Genomic DNA, 14,775 nt, shown 5'->3' on the forward strand with positions numbered 1-14,775 from the left:
CTGAGGGTGTTGCATTTAAATATGTGCAATATACAAATGCAGGTGAGTCAACTTGTAATGCAGGTTGAAACTGGGTATGATGTGGGTACCACAGATGTGGCCACAAGGTGATCAAGGTTGAGAACCAAATTTCCAAGGAAATGCATCCTACTGAAAGAACAGGCAGGTGGGGAGAGGTTGCCTTGTGTAAGGAATGAAATTTAAGTTAATGAGAAATGATCTGGAGTCAGATCTTTTTGCTATGAGTTGAGAAACTGCAAAGTAGAACAAGTCCAGATTGGAATTATGTGCAGGAATCCTAGGAGTAATCGGGAGATAGAAAATACAAGTAAGAAAGTCGCTATTACAATAATCATGGGATACAATTTGCAGATGGGTAGGGAAAATCAGGGTGTTAGCAGATTCCAAGAAAAGGGATTTGTAGAACATCTGCGAGATGGGTTTGTTTTTGTAATAGCTTGTAGTAGAGCCTGCTAGGGACCAGGCAATTCTGGATTGGGTGGTATATAATGAGGTGCTCTTGATTAGAGAATTTCAGGTATTGTAACCCCTTGGAGGCAGTGACCATAATATTATAGAATTCACCCTTCAGTTTGAGAAGGAGAACCTAGAATACAAGGTAATGGAATTACAATTGATTAAAAGTAGCAACAAAGACATGAGGAAGAAGCTGGCTACAGTTGATTGGAAGGGGAATCTAGGAGAGTAGACAGTGGAGCATCAATGATAAAAGTTTGAGGGTAATTTGGGAGGCATTGCAGAAATTCATTCCAAGAAAAAAGAAACATACTAAGGTAGGATGAGGCAGCCATGGCTGATGGAAATCAGGGGATAGCATCAAAGCAAAAGGCATAGAATGTGGTGAAGATTAGTAGGAAGCTTTTGAAAACCAGCAGAGGACAGCTAAAATACAATGGGGTGGGGGAGATGAAACATAAGGATAAACTAGCTATAAATTTGCAATTAAAAGATTGCAAGAGAGGCAAGCACGGACAATGGACCACTGGAGAAGTAATAGGGCACAGAAAAAATAGTGGAAGATCCCAGCAGCATTTTAGAGCTTCGATGGTCAATTCAGAGGAGTGTGTCATGGTCAGCACTTGGGAGAAGTGGTGGTGAAGCTGCAAGTTCTGATGACGGATAAATGACCTGGACCATATGGACCAAACCCAGGGTTCTGAAGGAAATAGCTGAGGAGAAGTGGAGGCATTGGTGGTCTTCCAGGAAACAAGACCAATTTGGGGAGGGTCCTGGAGGACTGAAAAATAGCTAATGTAACACCTCTGTTTCCTCTTTCTGTCTGCCTCCCTCCTCATTAAACAAATGGGTCAGTCAGCCTGTCCTTGGTCATTAAGACTTTAGGGTCCATTATTAAGATTGAGATTTTGGAGTACTTGGAAGTGCATGATAAAATAAGAATGAGTCAGCATAGTTTAGTCAAGGGAATGTTGTACATGACAAATGTTAGAATTCTTTGAGAAGACAATGAGCAAGATAAAGTAGAACCACTGAATGTGATTGGCATGGTGGCTCAGTTGTTAGCACTACTGCTGCACAGCACCAGAGACCTGGGTTTGATTCCAGCCTCTGGCAACTGTGCAAACTCCATGCAGACATTCTCCCCATGTCTGAGTGGGTTTCCTCCAGGTGCTGTGTGGTTTCTGCCCAAAGTCCAAAGATATGCAGGTTAGGTGAATTGGCCAGAATGAGTTGCCCATAATGTTCAGGTTAGGTGCATGAGTCAGGGATAAATGTAGAGTAATACAGTAGGGGAATGGGTCTGGGTGGGATATTCTTCGGAGGGTTGGTGTAGATTTGGCTGAAGAGTGTGTTTCCACACTGCAAGGATTCTGTGATTCTATTTGTTTTTGGAAGACCTTTTGACAAGGTGATGCACAGATGGCTGCTAAACAAAATGAATCAGTAATGTAAGGGCAAAGTACTGGCATAGGTAAAAGATTGGCTGACTAGTAGGGATGAAGGGGTCTGGTGACTAGTGGAGTTCTGCAGGAATCCGCATTGGGACCACAACTATTCATGTTATAAATTTAATAATCTGGACAAAGGAGCTGTGTATTCTTGCTGAGCTTTCAGTTGAAGAGGAAAGGTGAAGGAACAGGGGTCTTGGACAGGCCAGGAGAGTGGGCAAAAAAGTGACAGTGGAATGCAATGTGGAAAAAGTGTAAGGTTATGCACTTTGTTCAGAAGAATAGAGGCGGAGACTATTTTCTAAACTGAGAAAGGCTTCAGAAATCTGAAGCACAAAGGGTTTTGGGAGTCCAAGCTTTTCATATGTTTGTATCATTTATTTGAACGTGGTTCAGTATTCCACAGTCTTTAATAACATTTGAAGTATATGTTTTGAAAGACTGGAATTTTATTGTTATGTTTGCATGTTTGAGGACTTTTTATTATAGTTGCAGACTGGCCTGGAAAGAAACAGAATTTTGTTACAAGCAGTGTCACCAATGGTACCAAAGATGAAGAGAGTAAGAAGCAAGAGGAAGCAGCAAGTCAAGGTAGAGTTGATACTTAGCCATAAAGATGTACAGCATGGAAACAGCCCCTTTGTTCCAACTTGTCCATGCCCACCAAATATCCTAACCAATCTAGTCCCATTTACCAGCACTAGGCCCATGTCTGTTAATTCTTCCTATTCATGTACGTATTAGATGCTTTTTAAATGTTATAATTGTGCCAGCCTCCTGCACTACTTCTGGCAGCTCATTCCATTATACTAATTACCTTCTGCTTGAAAAGGTTGCAATTTAGGTCCCTTAAGTTTTTTTTCTCCCCCTCATTCTAAACCTATGCCCTCTCGTTCTAGACTCATTTCCCCCACCCCAGGGAAAAGACCTTGTCTATTTACCCTATCCATACCCCTCATGATTTTGTAAACTTCTGAAAGGTAATCCCTCAGCCTCCAGCACTACAGAAAAACAGCCTCCAGCACTACAGAGAGGCTAATCAGCCTCTCCCTATAGCTCAAATCCTCCAACCCCAGCAACATCCTTAAATCTTTTCTGAACCCTTTCAAGTTTCGAGATAGAAGGGAGGCCAGGATTGTGCACACTATTCCAAAAGTGGCCTAACTAATGTCCTGAGCAGCCTCAACATGACCTCCCAGCTCCTATACTCAATGCTCTGCCCAATAAAGGAAAGCATACCAAACGCTGCCTTTCCCTATCCTATCTAACTGTGACTCCACTTTCAAGGTGCTATCAACCTGCACTCCAAGGTCTCTTTGTTCAACAACACTCCCCACGACCTTACCGTTAAGTATATAAGCCCTGCTCTGATTTGCCTTTCCAAAATGCAGCACCTCACATTTATCTGAATTAAACTCCATCTGCCACTCGTCAACCTACTGGCCCATATGATCAAGATTATTTTTGCTGTCCACTCCACCTCAATTTTGGTGTCATCTGCAAATCTCTAACTATACTTCCTATGTTCACATCCAAATCATTATATAAATGACAAAAAGAAGTGGACCCAGCGCCAACTCTTGTATCACACCATTGGTCAGAGGCCTCTAGCCTGAAAGGCAACCCTCCACCACTACCACCCTTTGTCTTTTACCTTTTGAGTCTGTTCTATATCCAAATGGCTAGTCCTCCCTGTGTTCGATGAGCCTCAACCTTGCTAACCAGTTTCCCATGGAGAACCTTGTCAAATGCCTGACTAAGATCCATACAGATCACATCCACTGCTCTGTCCTGTTAAGTCCTTTTTTTTTTACTACTTCAAAAAACCCAATCAAGTTTGAGATTTGACTTCCAATGCACATCATTCCTGCTTTTCCAAATACATGTAAACCCTGTTCCTCAATTCCATCCAACTACCTTCCCACCCTAAAAGGTTCGCCGGTCGAGAGTTCCCTGACTTTTCCTTACCAACTTGCTCTAGCTAACAAGAACTGACCTGCTTCTACAAGGATTTTGAAGCACTCTGCAATCTTCTAAAATATCATTTTGGTTTAGGGTTGGTCCATGTGACTGGAAAAATAATGAAAGTTTCCTTGAAAGTACGCCTTGTTTGAAAAACACATTCAAATATTTTCATATCAGATGATACAACTACCAAAGATGCAGATGGATTGGAGCAGAACTGGTTAACTGGAAAAACAACACAATGTCAACATTGGGCGGCACGGTGGCATAGTGGTTCAATTCCCACCTCTGGCAACTGTCTGTGTGGAGTTTGCACATTCTCACTTTGTCTGCGTGCTCCGGTTTCCTCCCACAGTCCAAAGATGTGCAGGTTAGGTGAATTGGCCATGCTAAATTGCCTGTAGTGTTACGTAAAGGGGTAAATATAGGGGAATGGATTGCTCTTCGGAGTGTCGGTGTGAACTTGTTGGGCCGTAGGGCCTGTTTCCACACTGTTATAATCTAATCTAATATATGGAGGCAATGGCGCAGTGATAACATCACTGGACTAGGAATCTAAGGTCCAAGAATCTGCAGCATTTTCTCAGCAATATGAAATTTGGACTCCATTAATAAATCTCAATTATAATCTTAAACTATGCTAATGTTAACCTGGAAATAATTGTCAACTGATGTAAAAACCCAGATGGTTCACTAACGTACTTCCTCTTAGGGAAGAAAAACTATCCTCACCAGATCAGAGTCTGGATCTGCGGTTGTTGATTATTAACTGTGACTTGCAATGGCCTAGAAAACTACTCCATTGAACCAAATCTAAGAAAGGATTGAAATCAGGCAGATTAACTCGCATCAACTTGGTCACTTTTTAAAAAAAAAAGACAAATCCAGCTCTTTCAATCTTGCCAAGTCCTATTTCCTAATATCTGGGAGCTTATGAAAAAATGTTCAACTCGTCCTTGGAGAATATACGAAACACTACTATCTCATGTCCGAAGTGGCAGGATGGTATATAGTCAGGAGGGAGTTATCCTAGAAGTCCTAAATATTGACTGGACCCCAGTTGCTTCCGGACATCCGGTCAAACATGGGCAAGTGGGCATGTTGCTCACAAACCAGCAACTGCACTTCCCCCAGTTGATGAATCAGTATTCTCCTGTTGAAAATTAATTGAAAGTGTTTCTAGTGCATAGAATTTCCTCTGGATGGGGAGCTTCAAAGTCCATTGCCAAGACTGGCTCAGTAGCACTGCTGCAGGACACTGGCAGAAACTCAGCAGAAGTGAGTAATGCATGACATTATTCTGGACATTAATGTCCCAACTTGACTGCCACTGCCACTGTACTGCATTTCAAATAGACCCAACAATTTCAACATTGACAGTCATGAGCGGTAGCAGCGCAATTGTGTTCAGTCATCATTTATAACTTGTGGTCTTATGTCCCTGTTATCTCCAGATGACAGTCTTTTAACAGTTTGACTCGTGATATCAAGATACTAGTTGAAGTCACTTGGTGCTATCAGGGTACTTCCTGACAAACATACTAAAGAGTTGCGCTCCAGAACTAGATACATCACTAGCTAATTCCACCTAAAACCCTGGTGTATACCCAAAAATGTCAAAAATTGCACATCTGTGACTTTTACCCAAAATGCAGAACTGGTCAATCACTGCCTTATTGGTCTGATCTTGATCACTAAAGTAATGGAAGTGATTTTCTGACGGTAGTCATTTCCTGAGCAATGGCACTACTATAGCAGAATTCCCTGCCTTCAACCTCCTGGAAGATAGCTGTTGACTAGAAACAGCTATATAAACACTTCTTTTTTAAACCAGTGTTCTCAATTTTTATGACCACCTTCTATGGCATGTCTGCACACCACCTTTCTACCATTGTGTCTATTGCCTCTTGCTATTTGCATATGCAATTCTTTGCATTTAATTTCATCTGCCATGGTTTCCCATTCAAGCCATACTCTCTTAGTGATTTTGGATGTGTGAGAATGCATTGTAACCTCCATATTCAAACCAAATCAAATCTTTATTATTATGAACAGTCATCCTAACACCATCACCTGGGGGATACCACTACCCATCATCTTTCACTTTGGAAAGGTAATTGCTCACCATTTCTGTGCTCTGATCTCGTGGGTACCTTTTTATGCTAATGCAAGCACAACCTTTTTCTTGGCAGGCATCTGTTTTGTCATTCTTTCAAAAGCTTCCACCAGATTCATTTAATCATCTTCTGTTACTTCATCAAACCATGTTGCATCTAAACCTCCCAGTTGCACTTATGATACTGACTTAAGGGAGTAATGTTTGATTGGGGACTGAGGCAAATTCTATTGTTAAACAACACCGATTTTTTGCATCTCCTTAACTGTAAGCTGGTTCTCTTTAACACCGCTTTTCTGAAGGAGGAAATTCTCCTTCAGTAATGTGCTTTAATAAAGTTGTTGTAATGCCACTAGACTAGTAATTCATTGGTGCTGGCTATTGCTGAGAGTTCATGGTGTCCAGTAGCTGTGGTGGTATATAAATTTGATTATTAAATCTGGAGTTTGTCTTGGTGATAATGAGTTATTAAGGATTTGTCAAAAGAGTGCATCTGGTTAACTAATATCTTCCTGGGGGGCGGGGAAGGAAATTTGCCACATTGCCCAATCTAGCATGCATGTGACTCCAGATCCACCTCATTTGATTGACTTACAATTAATTCTCGTATATTTTTATGCGTTAGTCCTTGCCAGTGATGCTCATATTCCATGAAATAGCAATGGAGGATGCAGATAAAAGAATCAACCTGGATTGTGGTATTCAGGTACTGGAGAGTGGCTTGAAGATATAACTGTCTGACTCTGGCATATACTGCCCAGAAACTTCCAGCTGACATTAGCCAAATTTTGGTACTTTGAGCACTGTTTTACTGGATGGTTGTGAAGAGAAAATTGCTGAGCTGTATGTAAATATATGAATCTCTGACATGCTCTCCTTAGCACTTTTTTTTCTTTTCCAGAAACCTTGTACAAACCATTCGCATGTACAGCCTCATTATCGCTTCAACCTCGGTGATATACCATTTGTTGCAGGAAAAGTGAGTATCTTTTGCATCAGTTTTGCATTTTGTTCTGATATTGCGATGATGCTTATTCTTGCCTTGCTGGCACATTTTCTATTGCCTTTGTTTGTTCAAGTCCTCTAACACATGCTTTCGAATGTGGCCTGAGATATGCAAGAATGATGTCTGGCTAAGGAGGTACAGTGAATTTTAATAGCTTTCAAGAGAACTTGAATGTAAACCATTTTATAGATGAAACTTGATTTTATTCGATCTTTATTTCCAGTTGTCAGTCATGTCATCTTTCATCCATCTGGAGTCATGTTTGACTGGCATCACTCCAAAAAGGATAATGGACCATTTACGAACAATATGTAGAGTGTGTTCATGTTGTGTGGTTATGGTAATTTTGTTATACTTCTCCAAAACACAGCTGTTGAATTTGAATACCATAAATCACTATTATTCAGGAGTCATTGAAGGATAAAGCCTGCTATCCCTATTCTCCTCCCTGGCCTTTCCAGCTCCAGTCCCACAATATTATTGTGCTAAATGATTTGTAACAACAAATAAAGGATCTTGCACTTTTATGTTTGAGTTTCATGTCCATGTTATAAATTCTTAAGTGTTGGAAGCTGATTTCCTACTATCAATGCTCTCTGCTTTCAATCTACCATAACCACACTATACTCTCTATAAGTTGCACTGCAACTTACTAAAGTTCCTTCAGGTCTCTCATTCTCAATTATCATCGAAAAGAACAAGGGCAGCAGATGCAAGGTAATACCACCTCCAAGTACCCCATTTAAGTCATGCCATCCTGGCTTGGAACTAGAGCACCATACTTTGCTGATTGAAAGCCTGGAATTGGCTTTTCTAATGGTATGCACCTATACTAGATGGTCTGAAGTTACTAAAGGTAACGTGCCACCATCTTCTCAAGGGCAATTAGGGATGGACAAAAAAAATTAACTTTTGCCAACGATGCTGTCATCCCGAGAAAAGTTTTTAAAAGGGCATAACCATTTTGTTGCAATCTTCTATTTGTTTCAGTTCAAGTTTGCCCAGCATAAATGAGGACATTTATGATTTGGTCACAGTTTGTTTTAAGCTTGTTTAGAATTCTGCACAAGATCAACTGTTGAATTTTTGAAAGAGGGGATATGGCGTAGATAATCCTTATATTCCTCATACTGGAAAGATTTATTAAATTGTGGATTTAACAATAGATGAGAAGCAAGAATGATCAATATACAACTAGTTATCATATGAAAAAGCTTTCATCAAGGATGTGTAATAAGAAACAATTATTTTCAATTTAACAATTTGTTGCTATGTTCAATTTCCTTTTCTTATTCAGTCTGTAAGTCCAAGCCATTCAGTCCGTGCAAATGTTCAGCATGTCTTGCATTTGTTGAAGCAACACAACAAGATTTTGTGCAACGATCATGTTGTCAGTGACCAGTCAATGGCCAGGAACAAAATCTCACGAGATTCCAATATAATGGCTGGCAGTTCTTCTGGATCTACCACTTCCTCCAGGTCACGTGAGGTGCTGTCTGAATTACTGTTGACGCTACAAGATGAGTTTGGACAAATGAGCTTGTAAGTATACTGTTTCTCTGCATGTAATTGGTGCCTTGTGGAATTGACAATTTGTGAATACACTTTCTTTTGGCTTTATGTAGCTGCTTGTGAAATATGGGCGCTCTATTACGGAGATATAAATTTGCTTCTAGTCAGGGTCCTATCTGAAAGTGGAGTGTTTTTGTTGTCAGCTGGGACAAGTTGACTGCTGAGGGACTGGTTATGAGGAAGCTGTATACTATTCTTCCGGTTGATCTAGTAAAGAATAAGTTGGAAGTGCAAGTTGAGTGCACCCTCTCCATTTATTGGTGCCAGTTACATTCATTATTTTCTATTTCTCTTTTTTCTTTCTGCTTGCCACCGAGGGATGCAGGCATCTAATGTAGGGAAGGAACTGTGTGGGGGTACATCACTTTATTTCCAATTCTTTCTATACTCTGACTCTTTTCCCCTTTCCGAAATGCTCTTTTGAAATGCTCGGTACCTAATCAACTGCACTAAGTCCTTGGGTATTAAAAGCTAACCTTCCAATTTCAGTGCAAATAATGTACGCTATGTTTTTTTTTAAATCTAGTGAGCACCAAGAACTGGTGAATCAAATTCGTGAAGCAAATTCAAATACAGTGAGAGAGGACTTGGAACAAGAATTAGAATCACTGATGAAAAGAATAGAAGCAAAAAGAGATCAAATTGGTCAAGTCCGTCAACACCAGGCATCGGTAAGGATAAATATTCTCTAAGTAGGTCAGTTCCTATTTGTACTCAGTGGTGGGGGAAAATACTCAGAACACCTACATGTCTTATCTATTTACACTGCTTGTCACTACCACAATCCTTAATACAAACTCATGTAGGCATATTATTTTTAGTGAGACACGTAAGAAGTCATATAGGCTTGTTCTTGTATTTAGCTCCATATTCAACTATTTCTTCCACTGTTTCTGCCCAACAGTATTAAAAATCCAGTTTGCAATTATTTGCAGCAGTAACAAGTCCTGTTTATAAATTCGGACTCTGTTATTTGCATTTCTGACATTGCATGCTGTGCATGTGGAGGCCTGTCTTGTTGTGCAGCATCATTAGTGATGCAGAAAGGATCCTGGTCAGTCGTCATGTTATGGCCTGCAGACCACTGATATAGATGAGAATTGGCTAACATATTTTCAACCACTTCAAGGACACTAGCATATTTTAAAAATCAAAACTGTTCACTGCCCTGAATTTCTATATTTATCTATTTTTCTCAGTGGTCCAAAATAATTATTTGCTACACCAACATTACATTTCAGGATTGAATTACCCAGATTTCTTTTTGTAGAAGACTACTCAAATGAGTTTCACAAAATTGTAGCCCTATTTATGATACTATTTCTTGATCATTTTTGTATTTGACCAACTCATTGGATAGTAATTTAAATTGTTTTCTCACTAGGTTAGCTTTCACTCGAAGTCACTTGTATGGTCTGTCTTGATGTGACACTGAAATGTGATAAATGTTTGCATATACATGTGATTTTAGGAACAGGAGAAAGGTATTTGGTGTCCAAACACCACCTACAACATGCTAAGATCTTGGCTGGCCTGATTTGGCATTTTTGTCCATCCCTGAAAATATTTCATTCACTTGGTTATCAGGATCTATTTATTTCTACCTTTTAAAATATTCAAAAACTTCACTCTCTCCACCTATTGTGAAGTCTTCTAAAGATTTGTAACCCTCAGATTCTCTTTATCTCTGTCTTAAATGGCTAATCCTTATTAGACAGTGACCCATAGCTCGAGAGATTCCAAGAGGAAATATCCTTTCCACATGTACCCTATCAAGACCCCTCAGGATCAAGCTTTAATCAAGTTGCTCTGACCATTCCAAAGCCAGCAAATTTAAGCCTACCCTCTCCACCCTTTCCTTATTAGACCTAATGCTAATTTTAGGGTACAAATCCAGCAAACCTGCATTTTACATTCTTCCTTAAATAAGGTGACCAATACGGTACACAGTTCTCCACGTTTTTGCATTCAAATCTTTCAATTCTGTTAGCTTTACTAAATGCTTTGCAATTCCTGCACATAATGCCCAGGTCCATATATGTATTGCTCACCAATTAAACATATGAACAGTTTCACATTTTCCAGATCTTTGTGCGCTCAGTCAATCTTCTGCATCTCTTTTATTGATACTTTTTATATCTTCCTTGCAACTTTCTAGGTGATTTTGTGCCAGAAAATTCTGTAACTGTGGTTTCGGTCCCTTCCACATAAGTTGCCAAGCCTGAGTTTCTCCAGCACTTTGTATATTCAACCTGCAGTATTTTCCTTTTTTTTTTGTCCTTCATCCAAGTTGCAGAATCCCAACAGTGCAGATAGAGAGAGTTTGGCCCATCGTTCTGCACTGACCCTCCAAAGAACATGCCTTCCAGACTTAAACCCTTTTCCCTGTCTTCCTGCATTTAACATGGATAATGCATTTAGCCTGCACATCCCTGGACACTCCGGAGCAAGTCAGTGTGGTCAGTCCACCTAGCCTGCACATCTTTGGAGTGTGGGGATCAACTGGAGCACCCATTGGAAACTCCAACAGAGACAGAACTTACAAACTTCACACACCAGTTTCCCTCCACTTGAATTGTATCTGGGTCCCTGGCACTTACTTTGGGTGGCTGCTCCATTTACATAAAAAGTAATTTACATAAATTGTCAATAGGTGAGACCCCAGCACTGATTCCTTTGACACACTATTGCATCTTGTCAGCCAACTAATGAATCATTCATGTCCACTTCCCTGTTAGCTAGCTCCATTTATATCCATGCTTCAGACCACAAACTCTTATTTTTGACAGTACAGTATTGCCCATGACTGGCCCAGGTTTGATTGAAAAATGTTATCTAGTGTTGTCCATGAATGTAACATGTCTCATCACATAGAATTTACCAGGCGTTTTCCTAGACATAATAGATACTACCCATCCATGTGATTGGAAACCTGTTAACAATAAGTTACCAAATGTGGTTTCAGGTTGCACGCTGCATTTAAAAGATCAAGAATGAGCATTCTACTATCTTTCTGCTTTTCATTCTGTGATTGATATGGATCTTGCTTGTTTTCACTTTTTTAAGCTTAAACTGCAGGAAACTATGAGGAGGAAGCATTACACCAGTGGAGGGTCAACTCAGAAAAAAGCTCATAAGAATTTAAATGACGTGCAAGCCAGGGTAGCAACAACTAGAGGAAGTGATACTGCTATTCAAGTGCGACCAGGAACTAAAAGCAAAAAGAGCCTTTGTTTATTAAGAGATATGCAGACCCTACAAACTACTCTTCAAAAAGATGATGTTTGTTGGAGCTATTGAAGCGATGTATTTTTGAAACTTCAGTCTCCAATATGCTTATGTCATCCAAATTGTTTTTCAATTATTCCTATCTTTTTGATCAGATGTTATGTGAAAAATGGTGAATGTCTGTTTGTGAAATGGGAGCTTTTAAATCTTGTTGGTGAACTACTACACTTCAATGACTTGTCGTTGACTGTAATAATTACATGACTTGTAACTTATAGGTGTTGAGGTGCATGTGTGTTCTTCAGTTGGGGAAAAATTCAAACTCACTTGATCTGAAAGTCTTTTTACTTTTACTGCTGCTCTAATAGTTCACTTTAGTCTGCTGTGGTCACAGCAGCAGTTACTTTGAAGTTCAACAGTACTGCATTACGAAGTTAGAAAATAATCTAAAGGTTTGCAAATTAATGACCCCCAGATTCATATCTCAGGGAAAATTATCTAGCAATATATTCAAGGCATGGAGTAGGTGACGATTGTTTGTGTAAATAACATTTTTTATTTGTCAACTTTAATTGCAAATGATGGTTTGTGCACATTTTATACATAACTGTTTTTAGTCTATTTTTAAAGATGAATAGACCATGATGTTATATTTATGCCCCTGATCCTGGCATTCAGCAGAAAGTACGCTTGAGAAAAATTTATTTCAATAAAGATTTTGCATTTTTTTAGGTGACTGGCAATCTGCACAAAGCTGTGTATACTTGCACTTTATTATAAATTAATATACAGAACATTTATTGCAAAGATTGCAAATCGCTAATTTTGTGGATTTCAGTTCATGACACTGGAAGGACTATAGAGTATCTGAAAGATGAATGCATTCATGGTGAAAGACTTCGCAATTTCTTTTAGGCCTTTCTTAAAAGGGAAAAATCTGCTTTCTGTAAGAGTTTCACAGTAAGAAATGGAGTGCTGTTGGCCAATGTAATTGAAGGAATACCTGGTAAATTTTGAACAGTTAGTCTCAGTTCTATAAAAGCATAGTCTAATTGGTTTGCTTGTATTTGTGTGACTGTATTGACTAATTCCCCTGATTCAGCCAATGGCTGGATTAAATCAACAATTTTGATAAGTGGGATTTTGAAAAAAATCTTTTGTCACCCTTTTGCTGGTTTACCTTTTGTACTGTTTACAGTGAGTACAGAAAATATCGCAGAAGTGGTTGTGTATTGTTTTTCTCAGAATCACCACAGTGTGGCAAAAGTCCACACCGATGCTGTGAAGAGTAACCTACCCAGACTCATTCCCCCTACCCTATTGCTGTCCAGTTGTTGTTTAAATGTCCCGAATGCCTCTGCTTTCACCGTCACAGCTGGCAATGCATTCACAGCTGGCAATGCATTCACAGCTGGCAATGCATTCAACCTACCTCTACCATCTCCTTTATACCTTCCTCGTATCACTCAATACTGCCCTGGGCAAAAGTCTCTGGCTGCTGCCTGTATCTATTCCATTCATAATCTTGTATACCTCGATCAGAAGCTCCTAATCATAAGTGGTCTGGCAACTTGCAATGGTGCATGTTTGTAGACTTGTGCCTTATAAATGGTGGACAGGCTTGGGGAGTCAGGAGGTTCTGTAACTTGCCACAAAATTGTATGTTTGTGGTCTGTATTTGAATGACTCTTAAACATCAAGGAGACATAATTAGGTTCTGTCACTGGTCACTGGACTAATAAATTTGAAAATAAATAAAATTTACGATGTTAACTTAGCATTGCTGCATTTGAACATAGACTGTTTCACTACCTTCGGAGTCATGAATTGAATTCTGGACTTCAATTATGGCACATCCCTACTTCTGACATTGTTGGAAGGGCTTTCATTAATACAACTGAAGTGTTGGCAGAGCAAGCTACTTTGTCATGGCACCGAGCTGATTGGTCTTCAACAATGACAACCATCTTTGGGCTAGGTATAATTTTAATAGTGGTGAATTCTTTGTCATGAGGTCTGGGCCTATGGCACAGTGCCACTTGCCAAAGAAGGATTGTTGTGTTGCCTGATAATTCTCTCATTTGGCTAATGTCTTTGTAGTTTTTGGGGTGGTAAATGGTCACCTTGTATTTGTCCTTTTTTTTTGTAGACAGAATGTTTGAGAACCAGACCCCACAACTAGAGAACTGGCTCACAGACCTACTCAAAAAGAACTTCAGAAATCTGGAGAAATAAGTATAACAGACTTCCAAAAATTGAAACCAGACTGCTCCAACAGTACAGATTACCCAAAATTCATAAACCAGGAGGGCCCCTTTCAGACTCATAGTCTTGCTACCTGCAACACCAACTTAGAGTGACCAAGGAGCTACACCAGTATTAACTGGAGAGAGGGGACTTGTTGAAAGTGCAAACACTGGACGAGATTAATACACTTGAACAGATTGATATTAAGGAAGTTGATATGCTAGAAATTCTGGGAAGCATCAAATCCTCGGGGCAGGACGAGATATATTCAAAGTTACTACAGGAAGTGAAAAATAAGATGGTTGCTCTCTGGTGATGGTCACTCTCCACTGGAATAAGTCTGGCTGATTAGAGGGAGGCAAATGTTGTTCCATTGTTCAAGAAAAGGAACATAGGTCTGTAATTTTTCAGGGATTTCTGTCAGTACATGCTTGTCGATGGCAAGCAAGGTACTGCAACAATTCGGAGATTTGTTTTCCAAATAGTTATAAATTCTTTCTTTGATTAAAGATAGCATAGCATTATGAAGGTCAGGTCATGCCTCAAGCCTTATTGAGTTCTTTGTCAACTTGTCTTGTCACATCCTCAAAGGTCAAGCAGTGGATGTAGTGTAATGGATTTCAGTAAGACATTTGATGAGACACCCTACAGTAAGCTCATTCAGAAATTTTAGGAGGTATGGGACGCAAGGAGATTTGGCAGTGTGAATATAG

At 39.7% G+C, this 14,775-nt stretch overlaps 1 protein-coding gene across 4 annotated transcripts in view; it reads left to right on the plus strand.

Annotated features, from left to right (window-relative positions):
• Window positions 1–13,593, plus strand: part of LOC122550562 (centrosomal protein of 57 kDa) — a 50,440-nt gene extending 36,847 nt beyond the window's left edge. For 3 of the 4 annotated variants that reach the window (XM_043691474.2, XM_087988014.1, XM_043691471.2), the window contains 5 exons: window positions 2,418–2,519; window positions 6,911–6,988; window positions 8,313–8,557; window positions 9,114–9,258; window positions 11,654–13,593. In XM_043691474.2, coding sequence (XP_043547409.1) covers window positions 2,418–2,519; window positions 6,911–6,988; window positions 8,313–8,557; window positions 9,114–9,258; window positions 11,654–11,887 — 804 coding nt within the window. In that variant the 3' untranslated portion in view covers window positions 11,888–13,593. The remainder of the gene's footprint in view (window positions 1–2,417; window positions 2,520–6,910; window positions 6,989–8,312; window positions 8,558–9,113; window positions 9,259–11,653) is intronic. The other variant, XM_087988012.1, reaches the window with a different exon arrangement.
• Window positions 13,594–14,775: the final 1,182 nt, after the last annotated feature.

This window comes from Chiloscyllium plagiosum, unplaced genomic scaffold, assembly GCF_037043375.1.
Source record: "Chiloscyllium plagiosum isolate Xiang-an unplaced genomic scaffold, Cpla_swu_hap1 HiC_scaffold_6, whole genome shotgun sequence".
Lineage (NCBI taxonomy): Eukaryota > Metazoa > Chordata > Chondrichthyes > Orectolobiformes > Hemiscylliidae > Chiloscyllium > Chiloscyllium plagiosum.